We start from the raw sequence: 26,691 nt of genomic DNA, 5'->3' as shown, positions 1-26,691 counted from the left end.
AAATTGCTGCCCTTCATCTTCCTCCATCCTCAGTGAATAGTGCAAATCTGAATTGAATTCACTGTGCATAAGCAGAAGGGGAGTATCATTTCCCCCCTCTTCCTTATGTCTCAAAACATGGGTATGCATTGCAGAAATAATGTCATTTGACACCATTTTAATTGTCATGGTTCAGTGCTATGGAATCCTGAAATCTGTAGTTTATGAAATATTTAGCCTTCTCTCTCAGAGAGCTCTGGTGCCACAAACTGTGGGGTGCAATGTGAATTTCCCAGGGTCTTAATCCCTTTAAAGGGAAACAAAAATATGCAAGTATGAAAGTTAAACTTGTTAAGAGTTCAGCTTTCATCAGCAGAACAGCAAAAGTGTGAGTCAGACTATTTATTCTAAATCTGCCTTCCTAAAGAATAAAGACTTACTCCAAAAAACAACAAACATTCAGTTTGTAGTTTAAAAACAAATAATAATGACTTTAATAAATAAATATATAACAAACTAAATCCTGTCCTAACTGGTGATGGCTTAGATATAGAGATGAAATCTCACCATATTTAATTTAGCAGGAAGAGATTGTTAAAGTCACTCAGATGAGACTGTTACTCTAATTGAGACTGAGAGGAGACTGTTTAGAATCTTGAGAGAGAGTTTGTTAAACAGCCTCCAAGAGCAAGTGACCAAAGTCACATGTTGAGATAGATAGAGGGAAGGCCCTGTCTATCTCAGGAGGAAAGGAGAATGTTATGCATGGTCCAGTGCTATGGAATCCTGAAATTTGTAGTTTAATGAAACATTTAGCCTTCTCTTTCAGAGTCCTCTGGTGACAAACACCACAAACAAACCCAGGATTCCACAGTACTGAGCCATGACAGTTAAAATGGTGTTGAATGGCATTGTTTTGCAGTTCAGATTAGACCATGGTCGTATGAAACAACTGTTTGGTAGTACATCTAGCACATGTATATTCTTGATTCTGCCAGTTAGGAAATCAAAGCAGATGGTGAATGTCAACAGATTATGGAAAATCTTAGCCTCACAGAAAGAGCTGACCAGGTACTAAAAATATGCATAACAAAATATTGGATGTGATCACATATCGGTTGCCAGTTTCAAGTCAGAGAAATATATTTTGTTCTCTGATAGTGCTATCCAGTTTAACCACATTCTAATTCATCTGAATGAAGTTGCTGAAACAGCGAATCGTGCTTTGCATTAAATTAACAATGTAAGAAGAACCCTGCAGCATGAGATCAAAAGCTCATCTGTTCCTTCAGTGTTCTGTTCTGTCAGTAGTCAGTGGGATGCCTGCAACAAGTTTATAAGCAGGACATGAGTACAAGAGCACCCTTCCATTTGCATTCTCCTGAAGAGAGAATGTATCTATCAAGACCAGTAAGACAGCCCATATCTAGATGTATTTTTATGGATAACCTTTGAACTTGGATTTTCATGTAATTTTGCAAAATCAGTACATCATTCCCTCCCACCTCTTTTCCCAATAAATAAGGATGGAGCCCAAGAAGTAGGGCATTTTTTCTTTTTATTTTGTGTTCTAACAGAACTTTAGTTGAACATTGAGTACGTGAACATATGACAGTTCCTTTACTATTTCTCACACAGAGCTGTTTATAGAAGAGGAATATTTGGGTGGAATGTTTCTGAAGCCCAAAAAAAATGGCCTTCTCCAATTATTTTGTGTTTCTGTTTCTCACACACACTCAATTTCTTTCTCATTTGTTTGTTTTTATTTAATAATATGACAAAACATTATAAGAAAATCTTTTAAGTAGTGTGAATATCAAACAGTATCCATCAATCCCTGAATCATGCTATTCAAAGTGCTTAAATCTACATTAAAAATAGAAGAAAAAAGTATTCCTGTTGGGACTTTTAAAAAGGAAGAAAAAGAAACCAATCTTGCTAATGCCTACAATGTGATTATGGTCAGATTGCAATGCTTTCCACTTACTTCACAGCCAAGATTTAAGTGATAAAAAATAAAGTAAAAGACCAGTGGGCTGATTTATCTTTCACTGGGTATTTGGAAGAGAGTATTGGCGATCTAGAATCTTGTCAAAAGCCATTAAAGATTACCTGGAAGGTATCTACAATAAATAAAAATAATCTTAAATTTAAAAGAATAAACTGTGCAAAGTGGCTTTCAAATTGTTTTTGTCTTGGCAGCTTTATTTGCTTGGTGTGATTAATTGGCATGTTTCTCCAGGTTCTTCTAAAGGGGGGAGAAGGGGAGCACAACTGACAAATTAACAGGTTATTAGAAAAGGACCTGAGTGATTTGTCACAGAAATAGATATCTTTAGCAATTCACACCCTGGAGCTCCTTGATCATGGTTTGCAGATGATTCTGTTTCCTTGCCAGGTACAGCATGAGACTGGTTATTTATCAAGTTCAGCTGAAGCCCAGGAACACCCCAAAATTGTTTTACTACATTCCCTCTTATCCAAACCAAAAATATCAATGAACTTTTTAAAAGGATGACAAACAGAACAAAACATACAATATCCATTAGAGTGGCCATAGCTGCTCAGCTGTTTAGGAAAAATTACTGCAACCGATGCAAAATCAGTCATTGAAAAAGTTATTTCCAGTGGTTATACTGTTGAATTTTGAGTGCAGAATGAAAACAAAAATCTTGACATTATCTTTTGGTGTGCATTAATTAACATCGGTGTTCTACTGCAACTGTTTACACTTTTAGAAATGTGCTCCCAATTATGTAGTGCTACATTAAAAAAATATTCTAGTTATCACCCCCAGATGTTCTTATATGAAAGACAGCTGTTGCACTAGTATGTGTAGTTTTTAATGCTGATTGTGTTAGCATCAAGTGAATGAGGAGTTAAATTCTGTCTCTGTTAATGCCTATGACAAATCTCACTGAATTCAATGTAGGCAACCCTGAGGGGGGGTTGTTTTGCAAAAAATAATTCCCAAAGCCAAGATGCATGCTTTTTCAGTAACTTTTTAAAAATGAAATCATACATTTAAAATAAAACTAGTTTATTTTATTCAATAACATTAATTGTTTCCAACATTTCTGGGTCTGATTTAAATATTAATCTTGTATAAAATATTGATGTTTGTTGGTATTTACTTTTGCAACCTCCTGAGATCTCCGTTAAACAACCTTGGAATTTAAAAGAACTTCTAAATTATTATTACAAGCTTTTTTAAAAATAAAAATGAATAATAAAGAATGCTAAATTTTCATACCCTCCAACTGTCCTGATTTGGCAGGGACAGTCCCAGTTAATCCTCTTTCATCCCACTTTTTCAGCTGCTTTTAAAATGTTGAGTTTCTCTTTCTCTCACTTTTCCCCTTTGTCCTCAGCTTACTTCAGTTGCTACAAACTGAGTCCAGAGTGCAAAAGTAGTTTGCTCTCAGTTAACTCAGTAGGGTGAGGGGAAGAAGGAGAGAAGATGAATCTTTCCTTTCCCTTAGGCTCAGGCAAAAGCAAACTTCTGCAGTCTCTCCTAGTTTGTTTGTTTTCCTCATTAGAAACTTTTGACATCTTGACCACACTGTGATAATGCCTGGCCACATGTGTCCCAGTTTTTTACCTGTGAAATGTTGGAGGGTATGAGGTCTGGATGTATCTGTAAAAAGAAAATGCAATGACCAGATTTTAATATACACGAGGACTCAGATTTGGCTGCAAACAAGTATTCTCATACTTCTTAACAGATAGCATTTCTTTTTGTAATACAATGTGACAAACCATATTAGATTCTGTCCTTCTGGTCTCCTTTGGTTTGGAAGCCAACACCATAAATCTCTGTGGGATTTAGTGCACTTCAGTGCCTATTGCCTTACTTGTTTGACAAATGTAAATAATCTCATTTGAAGAATTTAAAGCAAGAAAAGAAACTAATGAAACATCTCCATCCCTCAAAGAAGGGTGGGAAGAGTCACAAACACATCCAACATGTTCTCAGGAAGTGAATGAATTAGAGTCAACATGTTTTCTCTCTATAAAAGTAATACAGTCAACTCATAAAAAAACAAACAAACAGAAACTCCTATTTTTCTTTCTACATACTCCATAGTGGTCATAGTGGTTATTGTGAAGCAAGTGATACAGACGGGGAAGTTTTTGTTTTGCTTTTTTCCACAACTATTTACTATGTGAAATGTTAGACAATTAGACCATCTGTAATTTCACTCCGTGTGGTGCTGTAAAAAAGTGAGGTAAGGGGACAGGGTGTTGCAGTGGGATAATAAATGGTGAAAGGACTATGAATTTTCAGTAGGGTCCTCCTAAGAACAAGTGCTCTCTCTCTCACACACACACACTGGTGAATTGCTGCAGACATAGCCTCTGGGTATCAGGCTAGGCAGGCCAACAAAACAGACAGTGCTTCTGTATTCAACAGAGTTTTGTCCAAGCATTCCAAGTAATGTTAAAAAACAAAACAAAAACCCAAACAACTCAAACTATACTAATGAAGCAAAAAAGTTTGTCCTATACAGCAGTCTCTTCATTCCTCTCTCTTTTTAAAAAAATGTAAATATACAAATCCCAATGACATATAAAACAAAGTCAAAATGTGAATGGCAAGAGACATGGGTAAAACAGGAAGACTGATGCTACAAAGGAATTTTGCAAAAACATATGTACAAGACCCTGTTTTTCCTCATATTTCATAGATTGTAATGCATGTGTAACAGCAGCAGTCGAGGATGTAGTTCCAGGCACCAGACTGCAGACTTCACTTCTACACAAGGGGGCCAAATTCCCCCTTGCACTGATGTCACCAAATGACACTTGAGATACTTGTTTCCCGTGGTAAGAGTGGCAGTATTGCACTGTTTGTATGAGCCTCGTCGGGGTTTGGCTCCCGGTTAGTTTTTGTTTGTGGCCTCTGCCCATTAATAAGTGTCATAGGGATGTTGCAGTAAGTATGCTGGTTACCTATTGAGGTAAGAGGCAGGGTGCCAGTAGGAGGTACGTCGTATTCATAGCTTCGATAATAGTGTTTCTGGCGCATCTGGGAATGATATGTGTTATGAAAGGTGGAGCGCAGGTCAGGATGGGCAGTGGCTAGAGCAGTGGAGGTAGCAGCAGCCATAGAAATTGCTGAGACTGTCTGCAGTTCCCCAAAGGGCCCCTGCTCACTAACATCTAAAACCTGCTCATGTGTGATGGGTTCTATCCTCTTAAAAGGCATTTCATACTGTAAACGTTTCCAGAATTTGGAATTCAACTTGTTGCATTTGGGGCCATGCCATTTAATAACAGTTAAGAGTTTGATGGTATGCTTCAGGGCCTCAACCTCCTGGTAGTTCATAATCCCTCGGAGTTCACTGCATTCAATCAGTATCACTTTAATTTCTCCTGTAACCAACATGTTTCTGAGTCTTGTTTCTAGTTCAAAGATACTCCAGCCTCTTCGCACCACATAATTTGGTGTCATGACAATGATCAATCGCTTGCTTTGGTCTACACATCTTGCCACATCTTCTATGTATGCTGCAAAGCAAAAGAGCAGATCAGAATTAGTCAAAATGTAAGTCTTACATTGCATATGGTGTACAGAGATTGCAAATAAGTCCTTTTTACTTGTGCATCAAAATGATTACAAACAGTCGATTTGCAAATAACTATTCATATGGTCCCTTCTGATAACTAAATTTCTTCCCCTAGTGAGGACCTTTTCTTGACTATTGGAACAGTAAGCTAAATACCCCCATCAGGAACTTTTTGAAAGGAGCTGCCATCTTGTGAGCTTTATGAAGAAGAGCCTCTCACTTGGCAATATCAAGAGAACTGCATTCTTTGCTGCCTTCTGAGTGTCTTGGGTTTAGTAAGCTTAGTTTGTAGAACTTTTGTGTTGCTTTCAAGAGAAGGATTTCTGATCTAAGCAAGAGGGGGGAAGTCTTATCCACATCTTCCACAATATAAATGTGGCAAAACGTTCATGGAGGTCCCATGCAATGCAATGATGAATTCAATTTGCTCTATCAATGTGGCACCTTTCCTGCTCTCAGAAGATGGAATACAGACGATGGAGCATGAGTGGCAGTGTCAATAGGATGTAAGACATTAAACATTATATTCAAGTTAATTTCAGGTATCATAGAATCATTGAATCATAGAATTGTAGAGTTGTAAGAGACCACAAGGGCCATCCAGTTCAACCCCATTCTGCCATGCAGGAACTCTCAATCAAAACATCCCCGACAGATGGCCATCCAGCCTCTGTTTGAAGACTCGTAAGGAAGGAGACTTCACTACACTCTAAGGGACTGAGTTCAACTGACGAACAGCCTTTAATGTCAGGAGGTTCCTCCTAATGTTGAGGTGGAATCTCTTTTCCTGCAGCTTGCATCTGTTGTGCCATGTTCTAGTCTCTGTAGCAGCAGAAAACAAGCTTGTTCCCTCCTCAATATGACATCCCTTCAATTTTTTAAACAGGGCTATCATATCACCTCTTAACTTTCTCTTCTCCAGGCTAAATATCCCCAGCTCCCTAAGTTGTTCCTCATAGGGCATGGTTTCCAGACCCTTCACCATTTTAGTTGTCCTCCTTTGGACATGCTGCAGTTTCTCAACATCCTTTTGAATTGTGGTGCCCAGAACTGGACACAATATTCCAGGTGGGGCCTGACCAAAGCAGAATAGAGTGGCACTATTACTTCCCTTGATCTAGACACTATACTTCTGTTGATGCAGCCTAAAATTGCATTGGCCTTTTTAGCTGCACTGTTGATTCATGTTCAACTTGTGGATCACTTGGACTCCTAGATCCCTTTCACATGTAGTCTCGTTCAGCCAGGTGTCCCCCATCCTATATCTGTGCATTTCATTTTCCCACCCTAATTGAGATACCTTACATTTCTCCATGCTGAATTTCATTTTGTTAGCTTTGGCCCAGCTTTCTAGTCTATTCAGGTCATTTTGAATTTTGATCCTGTCCTCTGGGGTATTAGTTTGTTTCAAGATAACATTTCCTTTTTTGCTATCATTGTGAACTGTGCAGACCCCTGAGGTTTTCTATCACCAAAGACATTTTTGGTCTGAAATGGGGGATTTAAGTTTCAGAAGCTTCCAAGCGACACAGGTCTCCATTTTTAAGGTATTTGTCTTGAGAATGTTTTTTGGGCCTGGGATACTCTTTTAAGGAAACTGGTTTTGATAAAATGAAAAGGTGAGATTTCCTCCAGTGGTTCTGGGGTTTGTAAAATGGGGTGTTCTGACCACTAGAGCAAAAAAATAATAAATTCATTATATATTAGTATTGCTTGAGAGGTTTTCTGTCTCATCCATTTTAGCATGTTTTTCAGTGGGTTGTATCACTTCATGCTGCAGGCAGAAGTCCATATAATCAGGTATAAATACCATGCTTCTGCCCTAAAGAAGACAAAATGGTAGGAAAATTTCTAGCTCAGCTTCTCTACATGCCATTGCCCTACGTACAAGGAACATTATTGCTGTTGAAAGGAGGAGCATTAAACATGATATCTCCTGTATTCTGAAGTAGCCAATGCACCATCAAAATATAATTTGAGAAAAACATCTTTTAGCTCATGAAGCTCTATGAATATGACTAAATGATCACTTTGCAGATCATATACAGTGGATCCTTGTTTTATCTGGGGGATCTGTTCTGTTCTGGACCTCCCTGCATAAAGCAAATTCTGCACATGCTCAAGCGTTATTTAAATGAATGGGGAACACTCCATTGTCATGGGCACAGATGCCATTCATCTAAATGGGGCTTCCTGTCTGCATGACCTCAAGTACATATATGGGAAGCCCTCATATGGGGAGGTACGACTGTACATATATAATGGCCATACCACCCCTTCTCCATGCCGGAGGCTGTGGAGCTGGGATGGGCCTTTTGCTGCCCTCCTACTGGTGGATACCAGGGCAGTTAAAATAATGCCATGGCTTGTTGCCATGGCATGAGGCTTTAGGGGATGTGGGTAAGGGCATGCTTTGCCTGTCATCCTCTAGGTGTCTCGTTCCTGGATTAACCGTCCACCCACCCACCCACCCACCCACCCACCCACCCACCCACCGCTGGTATAGTGTGAAGTTTCACTTGGTCGCCTAGGGGCCGTGTAGGAATTTTCCCATTTTCCATGGGGTTTTTCACCTACCCCACACTGTTTCCAGTGGCATAAGGGAGATTGGCTGAGTTGGTATCACAATAATACATGATTTGGTTTGAAATTTGTTGATTCTAACGGGACATATTTATTTATATTTTGCATATATCTTTGGATTTGATCTCGGCAAGCACCTTGGACACCCTACTGGGTGTTAGGAAAATTTCTGGAAGCACCTCTACGGGCCTTGTGACCTGGGGGGTGGATGAAAGGAATGGACCTTGGGTCTGGCTGGAAGGTATACCCCGACTTTAATCTTCGCAGATTGGGAAGGGGGACTTCTTGCTGGGCTTCCTTATGTGGGCTGTCCAACGGCAACCCAACTTATGGACTGTTGTTGAGGGCCCAGGTGTTATCGTCCTTGAGAAGCTGCCGAGGTAGTCTGCGGTAAGACACCGGTATGCAGCTTTCCCTGTTTCCCACATTTGTTTTGGTTATGATACTAGTTGCAGTTCCATTAAGAACTTAATAAATAGGTCAATAAATGGCCCTATTTTTAACCCATACATCTTGTGTCTGGTCTCTTTATTCCAGGGGTAGGGTAGCAAAGAGACAAAATGAGCAAGAGAAGAAATGTGAAAGGGGAAACACAGTTCCTCCAAATTAATATCCATTAAGTTTTGTCAGGCGTTTTGTGAACCTATCAGGTCATTTCCTGACAGTTCTGTTTGGATTCCTCTTTAAGTTCTTTGATTTCTAATTTGAATGTGTTTTAAAAGAACAGTGCCTTGAAATTTATTATGGTATTTTAAAATAAATATTTGTTATTGTTGTGGAAACTGTTCCTATTTATCTGCAGTTGACAAAACATTTTTTACAGCTGTGCAGAGAAGACACTACATTGTGCAGCTTCTCCTGCTGAGGAGGATAAACTATGCCCATAATCCATCTAGTCCTGCTGCCACTTCTAGTCCTGCTGCCACGTCTATGGATGCAAACTGCTTTAGATTTAGGAGAACACTAGGATGACAATAGCAAATACTCAAACAGATCTCCCAATCCTAGCAATTTACTAGCATTGGCAAAGTCTCACCTGGATGTGAGGAGAAGCACAAAGCTCTGGTGTCTTCATGGGCATAATACAAGTATTTTCTAAACAGAAAATTATTTTCCTGTACAATAAACCTCAAAGTGCTGTTTTTGTACGATTTTTTTTTCTTTTCAGGAAAAATTTCAGTGCAAAGATGTTGTTTTCTGTCCAGGAAAGGCTGTTTTCAGTGCAATCACTCAGATGCATTCTTTGTGCAGAATAAGTGCCAACTTCAAAGATTTTTACTTATCTAGAAACTTTTAATGCTTTTTTTTTAAAGTAATGTGATTTGACCTTTTATAAATATACTTTTAACACTGTAGGTCCTGACTTTTTTGGTTAATATCATGTGGTATCTATTCAGGTTCTTGCTGCAAATACTCCTGGTTAGAGTTCTGGCTTGAACCTTCCACATGCATAAGTTCCCCCAACAGAAGCCATTGGATAATTTTTTCCAATGCAGAACATCAACATTCTGGTCAAAGTCATAGATACAGAGCTACAGATGCAATACAATTGTGCATGTGGATGCACATTCCCAGCTGATGCATATCCACCTGTCCTTTGGTAGAAAGACTCATGGACCAGTGCATCTAACATCTGTGTATAAGATTGTGCAATATTTCTATTCAATGTAAGGTTTGTGCAGCACATTTGATGCATAACACTACAAACAAAAGTCACGCTATGAAGAATAATCTATTATTAACACAATAGACTTCGAAACTGTATGTTTAAATTTAATAGCATTACAAATGAACTTTTCTACAATGTATCATGAAACAGTGTTAAAACAGTATCTAAACACTTCACATACATCTAAAGCATTTTACATGTTAATATTGCTTTGCTGTATACTCACTTCCAGTTGGAATTAGGTCTCTATCTGGAATGAACAATTTGTATCCATAATGCTTTTCAAGCATATCTGGTAAGATCTCAAGAGCAAATCGTTCTTCTTCCCCAGTTTCTTGGTTCCACTGGTCAGGATCCACTTTGGTGTATGACAGGTATGCATCATAATCTTTGTTATCTGTAAATATAAAAGGGAAGGGGGGAGAGACAGAAGAATGGAAGTCTTGATCTTTCCACATACTTTCACTCACTCATCCTTTTTTATAGTTCTCCAGTATTCTACTACTTCAGCTATTTTGCCTCTTTCCCTCTTCTGCCCATTTTTACCACCTGGCTGTTTTTGTTTCATCCTGTGTACAGCCATTTTATGATCAAGGAGGGGAAAGGCATCCTTGTCACTACCAGTAACCTACCAGTAACCTATATTCCTTTTCCTTTTCTTGGCTTAGCAAAACCATTCACCATGTTCTTGGAAGGCACAGTACCTTTAGTATGAATGTATGTACACTTGACCCTATAGGCAAGATATTACTTTTTGCAGGAAAATACAGTTTCACTTGTTTTGAACATGATTCACAACAATCTGGATATCAGAAGAATGTTTAAAAATTGAGCCCACCGAGATGAATGAGTTTTCACGCTCTCTAAAATCACAGCCCTATTTTGAGGTACAGAGATCAGGGCATTTTTGAGTCTCCCAAGACCTATTTCAATCTGGAATCTCTCATTTGAGAATGTTCAGCTCATTTATATTTGTGTGCATTATTTCGCATCACAGCTCATGTTTTTACCTGCTGAAGATTTTATGTACATCCATGCATTTCCACAGACAATAGGATCAAATTAGAGTATTTGTTTGCTTGTTTGTTGTGCAAGGAAGAGAACATGGAGAGAAGGCTGTTTTCTCTGTTTATAAATGAAAGCCAAGTTGAAAAAAATGTTTCAAGACTGCATGTTTTAGTAGTAACATTCAAGTCTTAATGAGAGTCAAAATATCTGCCACTTTTATACCTCGGAAAGATACCTTCAACTGTTCTAATTTGTCGGAGACAATCCTGATTAATCCTGTGCCATCCCATTTTTTCAGCTGCTATTAAAATGTCTCAGTTTCTCTTTCCTCTTCCCACATCCCCTCTTCAGCCTCAATTTACTTCAGTTGCTGCAAACTGAGTTCAAGGTGCAAAGGTAGTTTGCATTCAGTTAACTCAGTAGGGCAGTGAGGAGTCTTGCCTTTCCCAGTGGGCTCAGGCAAAAGCAAACTTCTACAGCCTCTCCTAGCTTGTGTGTTCTTCATCAGTAGTAATATTAATCTTGACCACACTCTGATATCACTTGGCCACATGTGTCTTGGATTTCATCTCTGAAATGCTGGAGGATATGCAGAGCACAATTTAGTCCAAAATCTTGATCTATCTATCTATCTATCTATCTATCTATCTATCTATCTATCTATCTATCAGTCAGTCAGAAGGGACCCAAGGTGGCTCACATGTAAAAATATATAACAAATATGGAAAGGAGGGAATGATGAAGTGGGAAACTGGATCGTCTATTTTCTGAAAAAAATGTAACCAAAAGGTTAAGGATCTCCTTGCCAGTGCTGTTAAGTGTTCTTCATCCATCACTGGGAATCTTGAAAAAAATGGAATTAGGACACCAAAATTTTGAAATATGAGAAATCTTTTTTTTAGAATGACTACATCCATTTTTTTCATCTTCATCTAAATACTATTTCACTGGTTGCAAGTGTATGTGTGAGAGAGAGTAGCCTTGACCTATGATGGAAGGTTATAAATATTTTAATGAATATTTTAAAATGACCACAAAGGTACCAATCATCTTTTTTATTTCTTCAGGGTAGTATTTAAATTAACCCAGTTTTGTTGCATTAAGGTGTTTTTATTTTGTTTTGAATATAATATGAATTCAGTCTTCACTTGTATGATAGAATGAAAGAATCCATCATTAATTTTCATTAAGGGGTCAATAATGCCAAGTGCTCTGGAACTAATTTAATGGAATAAGAGGTCACATTTTGATTTTTGTTGCAAATAAGGTAGGGAAAAATCAATGGCAGAGTAATGAAATGTTAACATCCATCTAACACTCTAGACAGCATTATGTACAGACTATAGAGAATATTAATTGCTTGTAAAATAGCTCTGACTGAATATCCAACTGTGCACCATACATAATGTTGTAGTTATTCAGTGCTGAATTTGGCTGTTTACTAAAAACACATCTTTTCCTCACTTCACGTCTTTTTATACATCCTACAGAACTGTTTTTTTAAACAGTGCTCCTGACATTTCTTGATATGAAAAGCAATACATGAGCCCTGTACATGTGATCACTACATATGAAGGAAAATAAAACTCCTGCCATTTTTATGTACTATTTGGAGATATCTATCAATGTAAACGTGAGATGTTTCCAAAGGATATAGTATTGTGATCACAAGACATCAGGAGCAGGGCTGGTGGGGGACACACAGTAGCAGAGGTGAGAGATACAGTCTCATTGATTTTTTACAAATTTAGTGTTAGAAAGGCAATAACTAAAGAGTTGAAAATGTTTCAGAGTAGAAGACTGATGGGAAGCATATCCAGGGACAGTCATGTTGGCCATATAGCAAAGTACAATAACAATAATAGTTTTGTGGATTTTTGATGTTATTGAATAAGACTGATAAGGTTAAAGAGATCCAAAGTTTTCTCATCTCTTATTCACTATCCTAACCATCTCTGTGAAGTAAACTGATTCATAGATATTTCTCTTTCCACCTCCCCTGCAGCTGCTTCTAGAAGTGAAACTAGTTCAGTATTAGCTGAACACTCTAGACAACTATCTTCATGGAGTTCCTACAATAAAGTCTTTAGTTTGTTTCTTGAGCCCTTGGTGTCTTTACTCCAGAATTTCTAGTCCATTGCACTTTCCATTACTTAACTTTGGAGGCCAGTTTTGAAGAGACATACAAACATTTGCGAATCTGTTGTGAAGTTGGTGACCTCCATGTGAACTGCATAAGCCGTAAAGTACAATATTGTAGAAAGTAATCATATCCTTGACTTCAATCTGTTGGCTTGCACTCTAAGACCGTTTGCCAAAGTAGAAGGCATCACTGAACTGGTAACTCAGTAACACATGGTTTATTTATTAGTATTTATTTTAAGTGCCTCTCTGAGTAGCAGACGTAAATAGCCAAGTCCTTAAAACCTGTTTAAAAATACACTAGAAGGTGACCTAGTGAACTTATATTGGCAAGGAATGCTGTAGTGAACCAGCCACTCTGTCACATGTGACTGCCGGCTTGGTGGACATTTAGATGGGCTAGACAAGCAAAGGAAGAAGAAACTGGAGGGTATCCAATGAAATCTGCACAAGAAACTGGAGACACTTGTCCAGCAAATGCACATTTTTCAAGGAAATTGACCTTTACCCATGAAATGGTTTTAGAGTTCCTGGTCCAGATAATTTTTGAGGTTAGAATTTAAAAAACAAAAAACAAAAACAAAGAAGGCCTTAGGAGCACACATAGTCCAAAACACATTCATCACTTTTCACTAATAAAAACAACCCATCTTTTGAGCAGCTTGATAAATGTTTTCCCTTTTTTCGAAAGAGCAAGGCCTTGACCATTAATTTTAACAGCCAGCCCGCAATACTTGCAAAATCTCTTCTATTGTAATTTTAACTCACTAGTTTACATCCTGTCCTCTGGATGATAAGAAAATAGGATTCTCTCTCTTTTTTATTTGTTTTGTTTTGCTTTGTATGAAAGTCATTAAGAAATTTAAAGAGGGCTGTCATATCACATCTGAGTGTTCTTTTCTGGGCTCAACATATTCAATACTTCAATAGAATTTGGTTTCCAGGCTCTTTATCATCTTGGTTGCTGTCCTATGAACACATTTGAGCTTGTTGATACCCTTCTTCAGTGGTAGTGCCCAAAACTAGACAAAGTATTCCAGATGAAAGCCTCAGTCTTGTTACTGTGCTTCTGTTGTTGCAGCCTAGACTTGTATTACTGTCTTTTGCCACAACATTACACTGTTGACTCACCTTGCACTCTGTTGCAACTCCTAGATAGTTTTCACACATACTGCTGTCAAACCCATGCCATTCACCTTCTATTTATGAATCTGATTTTTCCAGCCTAAATTTATCTCTGTTGAGGTTTGTTCTGTTAGTTTTCCCCTTGTTTTCTAACCTGTTAAGGTCATCTAGAATCACAGTTCTATGCCCTGGAGTATTAACTGCCCCTCACAGTTTAGTGTCATAAATAAACTTAATTCACAGATATTCTTTATTCTTAAACTCAAGTAATTTACTAAAGATACTGAACAATAGTTTTTTGTGGGTTTTTTGGGCTCTGTGGCCATGTTCTATAAGAGTTTATTCCTGACGTTTCACCAGCATCTGTGGCTGGCATCTTCAGAGAATGGTAACCTGGAAGAGAGTGGGTATATATATATACTGTGTGACCCTGGATGAGGAGGAGCGATTCTCATGTTAATCTGTGTATTGTTCTGTTGTTGATGGCCTCCTCAGGGTAGGAAGATATGCAAAAGAGGATTAGTGTCTGCTAATTGGTAATCATTGTTTGCTAGGAAAGCTTCTGACCCTGAGTAATGAACAATGTTGGGCACAGGACAGAACTTTGTAGCAGACCACTCATCACTCCTTTCATGATGAACCATTAGTGAACTTGCTCTGGGACTGGTCTGTCAACCAGTACAAAACCACTTAATATTAAAGAGTAATATGTAATTTATAAAGGACTATATAGGTTGGAAGTACTAGGATGTGTACTGGGGGAAGGGGAGGGGAAGGAGGGGAAGGGTAAGAGGGTGGGGGGGTTTAAGGGGGGAAAGGGAGGGAAGGGAATGGGATAAGGGAAGGTATAGATGATATGTATGATCTTTTATTGATGATTACTGAAAATAAGGATGTAAAGAAAAGAAAAACCAAATAAATTTTTTTTTTTTAAAAAAACCACTTAATAGTAGCCTTGTCCAGACAAGGGCAACCCCAGTCTCCAGGGAAACCTTTATGTTGCTAATGGAGCTGGATGGCCAATAAAGGTATTGCTCTTTTGCACACTTTGTATTTTGCTGTATTTTGCTGCATGGCCAACACAGCTACCCCAACTATATTTTCCAGCCCATGTTTTACCATATTTTCATCAAAAGCATCATGGGGGACATTACTGAAGCCTTAAGTAATTTAAGGGACAGTACACTCTAACATCGCTCTGATTTACCAAGCATGCAATTCTTTTATTTATTTCTTCATTTTACATTGTCTTTTTTTCCTCCTCAGTGCTCACAGGCTGACTTTTTTTTAAATGAACCATTCTGGAACATTTCCTAGTATTGATATCAAGCTGACCTTGTTGCCTGGGTTCTCTTCCTGCCTCCTTAAAAGCTGGGGACAACAGTTACCTGCCTCCCTTTTGCCAGAACTTCATCTGTTCTCTAAGAATTCTCAAAATTTATAGACAGAAGCTCTGAGATTACCTGCAAGTTCATTTATTACCCTTGTACTGGAGAATGGAATTCATTTAAATTAGCTACATGACCCCATACCACCACCTTACCCATCTGGGCTGCAGAGATCTCCTATATATCATTTCACTAGAATGAGTACTGGCTTTAAGGAGAAGACAGAGGTAGCTGTTGAGCAGTTTTGCATTCTCCTATTAGTGTTTCTCCATCTTCACACTATGGACCCACCACTTCTGTGTTGTCCCTCTAGATTTAAACAAGGCCCCAATGCCCCCACAGCTTTATTATTTTTAGCCTTTCTTGCACACTTGAGGTTACTCTGGGTTGTCATGGATTATCCCTACAAATGTTGACAGTCTGTTTTTATTGCAGTATAATCTGCCATAATATTCTCTTTTCATTCATGACCATGTGTACATATGTCACTACACATATGCACAAAATGGAACATTTGGTTTACCAAGAGTGTATCTTTGTAAAATGGTTTACTATGTCTGAATTTGACCCTAGGACTTTCATGAGAGTACTCAAGATAGTTAGCACATTGCTGATTCCTCTAGATTCTTGCAGGCTCAATATATTTAAAAAAAAATTACAGGGTTAAAACCCAAGCAAAATAGATAAATTGTGGGCTTCTGCTTTTCTTTTGAGTAGAACTTTCTAATTTATTCCTAAAAGCATGAGAAAAGTGAAGCTAAAGCCTTCTATATCAATGTGTCTTCCAAATGAAAATGTGATTGATTTGTTGCTTGCACTTTGGCCCTGAGTATAGATTATGCCATTTGAAAGATTTGCTTTTTGTCAGGGTAACGTGCTCTTGTGATAAACATACTATCCTCTCTATGTCTATGCTTAGGAAGAAAAACAACACCTGCTACTGAGCATATAAAACCTGGAATGCTGAAAACATTTACCAGAGCCTTCTGAGCTGCCAGGGAGATTAAAGGCAAAAACCTGATTTGTGAAATCTCTGTCTTGCTTTAATAGCTACTTATTCCAAATGCTGTCAGTATTATCTGGAATAGTTCCAACTGTGCTTTATCAGAATGTGAAGTGCAACAACATTGTTTAATATCAAGCACATTCTGTTGCTACCACCTTGCTTGGTAAAACTATTCTACAATATAATTGCTGATATTTTATTAATAGAGAACTGCTGAGGCAAAACCCCTTAGCAATCCAATCCTATATATGTCTCTTGAGAAGTAAGACCTACTGAGTTCAATAGGATTTTCTCCCATATTAGAAGGGATTGGATTGCACCTTTAGGCCTAGATTCAATTGCTTTTCCAAACTGATAAATTGATCTATAAACATGTTCAATTAATATTACAAGTGTGTCTGGGCTCCAAACTGCCCCAACTGCTCTCCCTGATAGGTTTGTCCATGGCAGGGGTAATGCTAAGCAAATTAAAAGCCCAAATGAGTCTGCATATACAAATACTCACTACATTTCACAGAAGAAGAAAAAAAATCAACCAATCTTATTCCATCTAAATCATCTCAAGTAAAATGAATTCTTCAACTAATTAACACTCTGCCTCAATTATTCTGCCCCATAGTTCCTCTTCAGTTACTATTAATTTACAGTTGTTGTGGAGGGAAAATAAAAATAAAGGAATGTTTCTTTCTTCCTGTCCCTTTTCAAGTACACCAAAGTAGAGTTCCAAACATTTTATGGAGTGCTATTGCAAAGCATGGCAAAGGAAGAGCAAATCAGGGCTCACCCCTATTTAATTTTCAGTTTCCACCAAGATCCTGCTCCAGAGATGCAACAGAAGAATGGTTTTCTCTCCCTTGCTCCTTTACAGGTTATGGGATTTTCTCTCAACATGGACGGGACATCTGAATAACTCTGTCCCAATTCCTGCTACATGCACAGAAACCTGGAACCCTTTCACACAAAACATTTATATCACTTTGATTCCACTTTAACCACCAGGGCTCCATGCTGTGGAATCGTGGAACTTGCAATTTAAGAATGGGCATTTAGAATTCTCAGCCAGATAGCTGTACAAATCCTAGGATTCAGCTATAGTAGCTAAAGTGTCATTAAAGTGCTATTACTCTGTGGTGTAAAAGGGCCCATAAACAGAGGAAGACACAAGCAGGCTCGGAAGTACAACCTCTCTGCACATCATAGTCCAGGACAGGAAGGCATGGAATGATCGAGAGAAGCCATTCCCCTATGACCAGAATCTGACACCCACCAGGGTTGTCCTGAAGAAGGATTGTGTAATGGTTTTGGAGAGTGATAGACAAGTTTTAAAACTTTTCTTCATTACTTATCTCTCACTGGCTCTTTCCACACTTCCATCTGCTTCTTTCTCTATTTTCAGTCCTGTTTTCCTGCAATCTAAGCAATTAAGCTTAGGAAAAACAAAAACGCCATTGATATCAACAAGAGGTTCCATTCCTTAACTCCAGTATCATATGTGTGTGTGTGTGTGTGTGTGTGTGTGTGTGTGTGTAACCAAGTCTGCAGGAAGAGGAGAGATGTCTCTTCCATCACCATTTCTGATTCTCCTGGAATATTTTCTCTGCAAGTAAGCCTAGGAAAAAACTTCCCATGGACACAAAGGGAACTCCTCCCTAATCCATGTCCCGTGGAGTGGTGGTAACTGAGGCATGTGTGTTTGTAGCCTTTGGGAAATATAGACTTAACCTCCACTCCTGAACTGACATCCTCTTTGAAAGGCAATTAAATTGTGGGGAGGGGACAAGTTCACTGTCACCAATGGAAATTCAGGGCTTTGGAAATAGATGCATAATTCTTAACATTAATAAAGCAGAAATCCACTTTATTAATATAATAGTTTCTGCTTAGACATTAATATTTAATCTGCACCAGTAACTAGGGAGATTATGCCTTGAGATTGGAAAATTATATAATGAGGAAGATACAGGGTTTTTTTAGGACTTCCTAGTTCTACCCACACAAATTGTGTGTATTTACTTGGAAGTAAGTAAAACTTAGCACCTCTTATGCTCAAATCACTGTTTTAGAATTTGAACCTCAACATTTTTCTAACAGAATAGTTCTATTGGCTTTAGCATGTGGGCAGGAATAGTATATTTCAAGGCCACAAGGGAATACAGCAAGTTTTACTCTTGCTGTCATGATATGAATTCATTATGTCTTAATGTTTAGAAGTCTCAGCCACATGATAAATTATTAAATTCTAGCATTTCTATGATGTTTTAATACACATTTATTAAAAATATATCTTCCAGGTCTTCTGTTATGCTTAGACCCTACGATATAATAGAGCAATTTGGAAAGGGTAACAATTTACAAATGATGTTAACACACCATCATTTCAAGCACAATAAAAATACCTTTATAATGTATTCTTCTGATGACTTTCAGCTGTCAAATCTAGGATCTGCCACTGACAGAGTCACTAGATGAATTTCTATTTAATTAGCCTCAAACTGAATGTTCTATTATTGATGTGAGATATTTGTTTATTTTCATTCTAATAACTTTAGAACATGCTGTTGAGTTGCTTTCTTCAGATGAAGTATTTAAATTATCTACAGCTGCAACACTTGAAAGAAAGAAAAAACTCAGTGCCTTAGAGTCTTAGAAGTCAATGTGAGTGATGGAAGAAGTTAAACCCTCCTGTAAGATGTAGATTTCTGCAGCAATATAAATAATGGATATATTAACCAATTATTATGTTCCTATATTTATATGTCCAACTTGAATCTTAGTTAAGGCACGAGGAATAAATATGTAAGGAGTAATCAGTAGCCACCCCAGCAGAGAGAGAGGGAGGATCACAGTGACTATCTGGGGCCAGGGGGAACAAGAAGCTCCTGGTTTCACATACCTCTGCCTTCCTCATGGGTTTCCTCCTCTCTTCAGGACTGAGGCCCTGACTCAGGAGGCACTGTGGTTTCCACCATCCACAGCTACCTTTTCCTGGTTGTTATCTGTTTTGATTATTTCTGTTCTTATTATCAGCCTGTCAGTTTAGTGGACTGTTATAATAGCTATTGGGCCTGTATGTACAGAGTAAGGGAGCAGCCATTGTAGTCATTCAGGGCAGAGGGAAATATGGAGGGAGGAGAGAATTAAAACACCAAGGAAGAGGGGAGCACAAGAGGGTACTTGTGATCCCCAAGCTGTCTCCCAGTCCAAATAATATGGATAGCCTTGGTGACAGTCCCCAGGGTTGAAGCTGATGCTTCTGAATGCCAGGTCAGTGACAGTTCCACTAGCTGCCAGTTTCTTTCTGAGCACAATTCAAAGTGCTGGTGATGACCTATAAAGCCCTATATGGCTCAGGTCTGGGCTATTTGGCAGGCCATACAGGGATATGAGCTGGCCTGGGCTTTGATATCTGCAGGGGAGGCTGTAATTCACACCAACAAAATGAAAATGATGGGAGGCAATAATTGTAACTGTTGTTAATTGCTCTTGAGTTGACCTGGATTCCTGGTGACCTCACGGATGAGATATCTCCAAGACCCCCTTGTCCTCCACTGCTTTTCTCAGGTCCTGAAGGTTTAGGCCCATGGCCTCCCTGACTGAATCCTGCCATAATTACTGATGGCTTAATAGGATTTCTGTTTTCTTCTAAGTGACAATAAATACATTGCTAAATGAAATAAATAATTTTTAAACTTTATTTTTAAAACCATTTTTAAAATCAAAATGATAATTCAATAACACTAAGAAAATTTTTAAACAAGCCAATTTATAATTGTATTTAAAGGGCAAGAATGTGGGTGAGAGCAAAAGTATACAACTATGTTTGTAATAATAATGGTGATAAACTGGGAAAATATTAGGCTGGCAGAGCATTGGCTAATGAAACTTCAATTTGAGCTAGAAGATTTATATGAACTTAGTTTTGAAATGTTGAAATTAAATAAATAAAAGGAAAAGAGGGGTTGCAACTTTTGTTAAACAAAAATGGGAACCGAAACTTATCAGCAAGGATACGGATGGTAGGTGGATTTGTATTGAAATTAAAATCGGTAATGTTAAATATATGTTGTGTAATGTCTATGGACCCCTCGAGAAAAAGAATGAGTTCTATAGAAAATTAAACGCACAATTAACTGATATAGGGTTGGAAAACTTAATTGTGGTGGGCGATTTTAACGGAGTTCTAAATCCAGTGTTAGATAGGAAATCTACAAAGAAGAAGTCAAATAAATTCCAGGGCAAATTGCCCAGGGACTTCTTCGAAATGAAGAAATCTTTGGGACTTTATGATGCATGGTCCCATTCTAATGGAATTAAAGAGGGATACACCTTTTTCTCTGATGTACACAAATCGCATTCGAGAATAGATTTAATTTTGATGTCTAAATTGTTATTAACACATGTCACAAGAATGGAAATTTGGCCAAGGTCTTTTTCGGACCATAACATGTTAGAACTGGAATATAATATTGGTAATTATGGTAAGAGTGGCTGGAGACTGAATGAAAAAATATTGGAAGATGAGGAATTTGTTTCTAAAATAAGGAATGACCTAAATCTCTTTTTTAAAGAAAATTGTGATAAAGATACTAAAATGAATGTGGTGTGGGACGCGGGGAAAGCGTTTGTAAGGGGACTATTTATACAAAGAATGAAGATATTAAATAGGCTTGAGAAACAAAAAGAGGAAAAAATCAAAATAGAACTTAATAAGAAAGAACAGGAATTACTATGTAAAAGAAGGAAAAAAGATAAGGAAAGGCTACAAAGAGAAATTAAAATTTTACAGGAGCAATTGGAAAAAAGGATAACAGAAGAAATAGCGTATAAACTGAAAAAGCAGAAACAAGACCATTTTGAAAATGCTAATAAAATGAGTAAATGGTTGGCATATAAACTTAGAAAAGAAAAAGAAAAAAGAATAATAACAAAGATTAAATATAACAACACAGAAATAAACGACCATAAGAAAATTCAAAATGCTTTCATTTCCTTTTTTAAAGATCTATTTACAGAAAAAGGGAACCAGCTAAATGAAAAACAATTAGCAGTAATTTTAGAAAAAAATCGCATAGTATTAAAAGAACACCAAAAAGAGAATTTGAATGCGGACATAACATTGGATGAAATTAAAGCAGCTATAAGGAATCTTAAAAATGCAAAAGCTCCAGGAGAGGATGGTTTTACCGCTAAATATTATAAGACATTTGAGTCAGAATTACAAATTCCATTGCTACAAGTATGTAATTTATTAAAAACAGAAGGTAAACCAACATCGTGGGGTAACACATTAATAACTTTGATTCCAAAAGAAGGCAAAGATGAGATGATTATTAATAATTATAGACCAATAGCCTTAATGAATAACGACTATAAGATATTCGCTTCTATTTTAGCAGAAAGGCTTAAAACATTGTTAAAGGAAATAATTGATAAAAACCAGAACGGTTTCATTCCAGGAAGGAGAATTCAAAATAATATGAGAAATATAATCAATATTTTAGATTATTATAATACACACAATGAAAAGAAAGCAGCTTTTCTGTTCATCGACGCGGAAAAAGCGTTCGATTCGGTGAAATGGGAATTTATGTTTTATCTATTTAAAGTGATGAATATGGGAAATAATTTTGTTGCCAATGTGAGGGAGATCTATAATAAACAAACGGCAAGGCTTTTAGTTAACGGAGAACAATCGGAAATTTTCTGCATCAGTAGAGGGACGAGACAGGGTTGTCCACTGTCTCCCCTTTTATTTATTATGGTTTTGGAATTTTTATTAAATAACATAAGAAACTCAAAGAAAATTAAAGGAATCAGATTGAGAGGCAAAGAGCTAAGGGTACAAGCGTTCGCTGACGACTTGATGGTAATATTGGAAGATCCGCTTAGCAATATTGAAAATTTGCTGATGGAACTAAACCAATTTGGAGGGCTAGCAGGATTTAAAATTAACAAAGAAAAGTCTAAAATAATAGTTAAAAATCTAACCAAGGAAGAGAAACTAGCTTTAAAAAATAAATCCGGATGTGAGATAACTAAAAGGGTGAGATATTTAGGAATAATTATTTCAGATAATAACTTGAATCTATTTGATAATAATTATAAAACGTTATGGAAAAATATTAAGTTGAAACTGGTGAATTGGAAACATTTGCATCTATCTTTATTAGGTAGAATTAACGCGATTAAAATGTCTATACTCCCGAAATTATTATTCCTTTTTACAAATCTTCCAATTGATATAAACAATACGATAATCGAACAGTGGAATAAAGATTTAAGAAGCTTTGTCTGGAAAGGGGGTAAACCTAGGATTAAGTGGAGCTATTTGAAAGAAAAGAAGGAAAACGGGGGCTGTGCTTTGCCGGATATTAAGACTTACAGAATAGCTTGCAATTTAACTTGGTTGGAGGAATGGATTAGATTAGAAGATGCAGATACACTTAACTATGAAGGAGCAGAGCTTAGATACGGCTGGCACGGCTACCTGTGGTACAACAAAAGTGCAATCCATAAAGACTTCTGCAATAATCCAATAAGGAGAGGGCTATTGAATACATGGAAGGTAGTGAAGGCTAAATTTTATTTAAAAACCCCGCTCTGGGTCTCAACGCAAGAAGCTTTTGCTAACAGATGGGATATACAATCTAAGTGGGTAAGGTACAGTGATATCCTTGAGACAAATACCAGCAAGGAGTTAATAATAAAATCTAGGGAGCAACTGGCTGAAGAAGGAAATAGAATCAATTGGTTCACTTATTATCAAATCAAAAATAGATTTCTTCAAGATCTTAAATCTACTGGTATAGAAACTCAATTACTAGGAATTGATAAATTGCTTATGGATAATATGGACAAAAAGATCTCTAAATATTATACTTTATTGCGGGAAAAAGATTTTGAACAGGAGCCAATTAAACAATACATGATAGATTGGGCAAGAGATATTGGTAAAGAAATTCCTTTAGAAGCTTGGGAAAGGGCTTGGAGTCGTACTAATGCCTTCACCCAGTGTATGAATTATAAAGAAAATTTTATCAAAGTCAGCAACAGATGGTACTACACTCCTGCGAGATTAAAAAAAATGGGTAAATTAAAATCTGATAAATGTTGGAGGTGCCAGGAAGACAAAGGGACAATGATGCATATGTGGTGGGGCTGTGCAAAGGTGAAACCCTTCTGGGACAAAATCCATAGTGTAATTCAACAAATCTTTAATATTAGTTATAAAAAAAGACCAGAACTATATTTGTTGAACATGACTTATTTTATTAAAAATAATGCTGAATGTAAATATTGGAAAACTATACTATATATGATAACAACAGCTAGACTGATTATTGCAAATCACTGGAAAGATACCAATGTAATACAACTAGAAGAATGGCTTATTAAGCTAAATGATATTAGACAACTGGACTTGATTTCCTGTAGCTTAAAGAAGGGAAGTAAAAACAAGAGGACACAGTTGGAATGGGAAAAGGTGGTGTCCTTTTTGAAAAAAAGGTGGAAATTGGAGGATAGTCTGGTCGAAGCTCTCTTATAATGGTTAATCATTAGAAACTCTTCAAAAATAACATTGTTGGGGAAATAAGGTTAATTTTGCTAGGGTTGCAATATTTCGGTACTAGATAATGTTGGAGAAAAACTTATAAATACACCATGGGAAATGTTGATATCAATGGGGAATTTTCAATCAACTGAGTGTATATAAATCTAAGCAAGAATACGCATATAAATTAAGGAAACTTCATAAGAGGGGAATTTAAAGCTAGGAAGTAGAACATTTGTTGGAATTAAAGCTTTGTTATTTTGAAACCTGAATTGTACAGACAATATACGTCACTGTAATTATGTATTCAGGAACAAATTGCCTTTTCTGTATGGAAAATTTAATAAAAATTATAAAATTTTAGAAATGTTGAAATTAACTGATGCAGTTGGAAAGACTTATGCACTGAATTAACAAATTGATAAGAGAATCTTAAGTATAGCTAATACGTATTCTTCAAGTATTAGAACACTGACATTATTAATCATTTTTCATATACATCCAATTATCACATTTTGATTACTGAATTACAGTGGACCCTTGTTATACACTGAGGTTTGGTTCCAAGATCCCCCGTGGATAACAACATTCATGGATGCTCAAGTCACATTAAATATAATGACATAGCAAAAAGGTGTCCCTTATAAAAAATGGAAAATCAAGGTTTGATATTAGAAATGTATACTTTTTTGAACATTTTCAAACTGTGTATGCTTGAATCCGTGTATAAAAAATCTGTGTATAAGAAGGGCCGACTGTATTTGATTCAGAAATGCTTCACTTGGGATAGAAATCTTTTTGAAGTTAAATATTACATTTTAGAGTATTGCATCAAAATTGTTTTTATAATTAAGTCGCATGACTGAAGATTAGGTATTTCTTTTCTTAATATACTTATCAGATAGCTAGAAAGATAGATGGATGGATGGATGGATAACCTTTTCTACAATAAGCTCAAGATAACATGCATGGCTCATATCTATGACATAAAGTTGCACTTATGGTGAAATTTTAGTAGAAGCTGGGAAGAATGGTAGAATAGTACTATCCTTCTATGTATGGACAACAATGAAATAGAAAATTTGTAGACTATAAATTCTTCTAAAAGATAATTCATCTGATCCCCATAAACTTCAGGTGTTCTTTCAGAATATTAATCTAACAGCTGTAAATGAAGATCATATTAAGTAGCTATCCTGGGATACAATGCTTGATGACATTTTATGTGCTATTCAATTTATGCCAGTAAGGAAAGCACCAGGACCAGATGGTTTTCTGATAGAATGCTATAGGCCTTTTAAGATCAAATTTGTTCCCATTTATGTTCCACAAAAGAAGCTTTTATGCCTCAAGAGCTGCCTTTAACTGTCTAGTATTTTTGTTCTGTTAAATCTGGAAAGGAATTGAGGGCATGTAACTTTAACATATGAAGTACTGGGGAAGGCTTGCTGAGGATTTGTAGCCCTAGTATGTGGATGATTGTTCCTAGTTCTGTCACTCAGATCTCAGAGGCACCATAGAGGAAGAATGGGAATAGTATAGCCATGGACTGCATGTGGCCTGTGGACCACATTTTTCTACTCATGAAGCTTCCTGCCAGCCCCCTCTTTATTTTATTTTTTAACAAAAATGATCAGTGTGAATTATGTGAAGTTTCCACACAAAATCTGTGTGGAGAGTCTTCAAGTGTACAAAAATATCCCAGTCCAACACAAAATGCTTATGAGCCTGGAATCCTGAATTTTAATTGAAGGTCCTCTCACAACTGTGACAGAAATTGACATGACTTCCCTTCTGGAGACCATTTTGGGAAGGATTCAGATAAAGATTGAGGCATTTGGGAAGACTGCTTAGGGTGAGTAACGTGTGAGATAGGGCTGGTGGGACACAAATTTGTCCCCAGTGACTGTGCAGCTGCCCACCCCTGTCATGAAGGGATTGAACCATTTCCTGAAGACAGTGATGTACTGAATGGGACCTAATAGAACTAAAAAGCAATGGTACAATCAGCTTTTTGACTGTCCAATTGGTTAATAGAAAAACATGATAAATATATTTTGATTAATGTATTAACATATATAATAACCATAAACCAGGGGTGGAAATTTGCAGTAGATGCTGGGCCCAAATTTGGCCTCCTGCCCATCCACAATTTGTCACTACCCAAAGATTGGCACAAAATTTGACTCATCACGGTAATTTCTGGTTTGGATTTCTTGGATTTTCTTAGGGATTGAAAAGGATAGGAAGAGGTGTTAGAATGTAGGTTTCATATTTCCCACTCTTTTTATAAGACCTTGTCTCTCATAGACTTGAATTATGATAACACATTGTGGAAATCACATTCAAAAAGAAAATGCTGAGCCAGATGCATTTGGATGAGGCTCAGTGTAACCGCAAGTGAAATGTTGTGACAAAATTAGGCTTTTGTTTATTTTCCTTATTATTCTCAGTATCAAGGAAATCTGAAACCATAAAAACTGTGGGTACAGACAAAGCTTTTGATAGAATGAACTGAAGTGTTTTGTTTTACCAAATACAGAAATAAGAAAGTTCTCCTTACAGTATTAAGATTGTAAATGACAAGTCTTCTAAATGTTTCCCTCTTGGCATATGCCAGGGAACTCCTTATTGACTTAACTAATGCTACAACCTTTGGCTGTAAAGCA

At 37.1% G+C, this 26,691-nt stretch overlaps 1 protein-coding gene across 5 annotated transcripts in view; it reads right to left on the bottom strand.

Moving 5' to 3' along the window:
• Nucleotides 1-1,627: 1,627 nt before the first annotated feature.
• LOC149319479 (interleukin-1 receptor accessory protein-like 1) overlaps nt 1,628-26,691 on the bottom strand; it is a 1,062,352-nt gene continuing 1,037,288 nt past the window's right edge. For all 5 annotated transcript variants that reach the window (XM_089511794.1, XM_089511793.1, XM_089511797.1 and 2 more), the window contains 2 exons: nt 10,028-10,198; nt 1,628-5,490 (listed from right to left, as the gene is read on the bottom strand). In XM_089511794.1, coding sequence (XP_089367920.1) covers nt 4,772-5,490; nt 10,028-10,198 — 890 coding nt within the window. In that variant the 3' untranslated portion in view covers nt 1,628-4,771. The remainder of the gene's footprint in view (nt 5,491-10,027; nt 10,199-26,691) is intronic.

Source organism: Sceloporus occidentalis, unplaced genomic scaffold (assembly GCF_023333645.1).
Source record: "Sceloporus occidentalis isolate IW3139 unplaced genomic scaffold, rSceOcc1.0.p SCAF_2, whole genome shotgun sequence".
Lineage (NCBI taxonomy): Eukaryota > Metazoa > Chordata > Lepidosauria > Squamata > Phrynosomatidae > Sceloporus > Sceloporus occidentalis.
The sequence above is the reverse complement of the archived record's forward strand: the minus strand, read 5'-3'. Positions and strand labels throughout refer to the sequence as shown.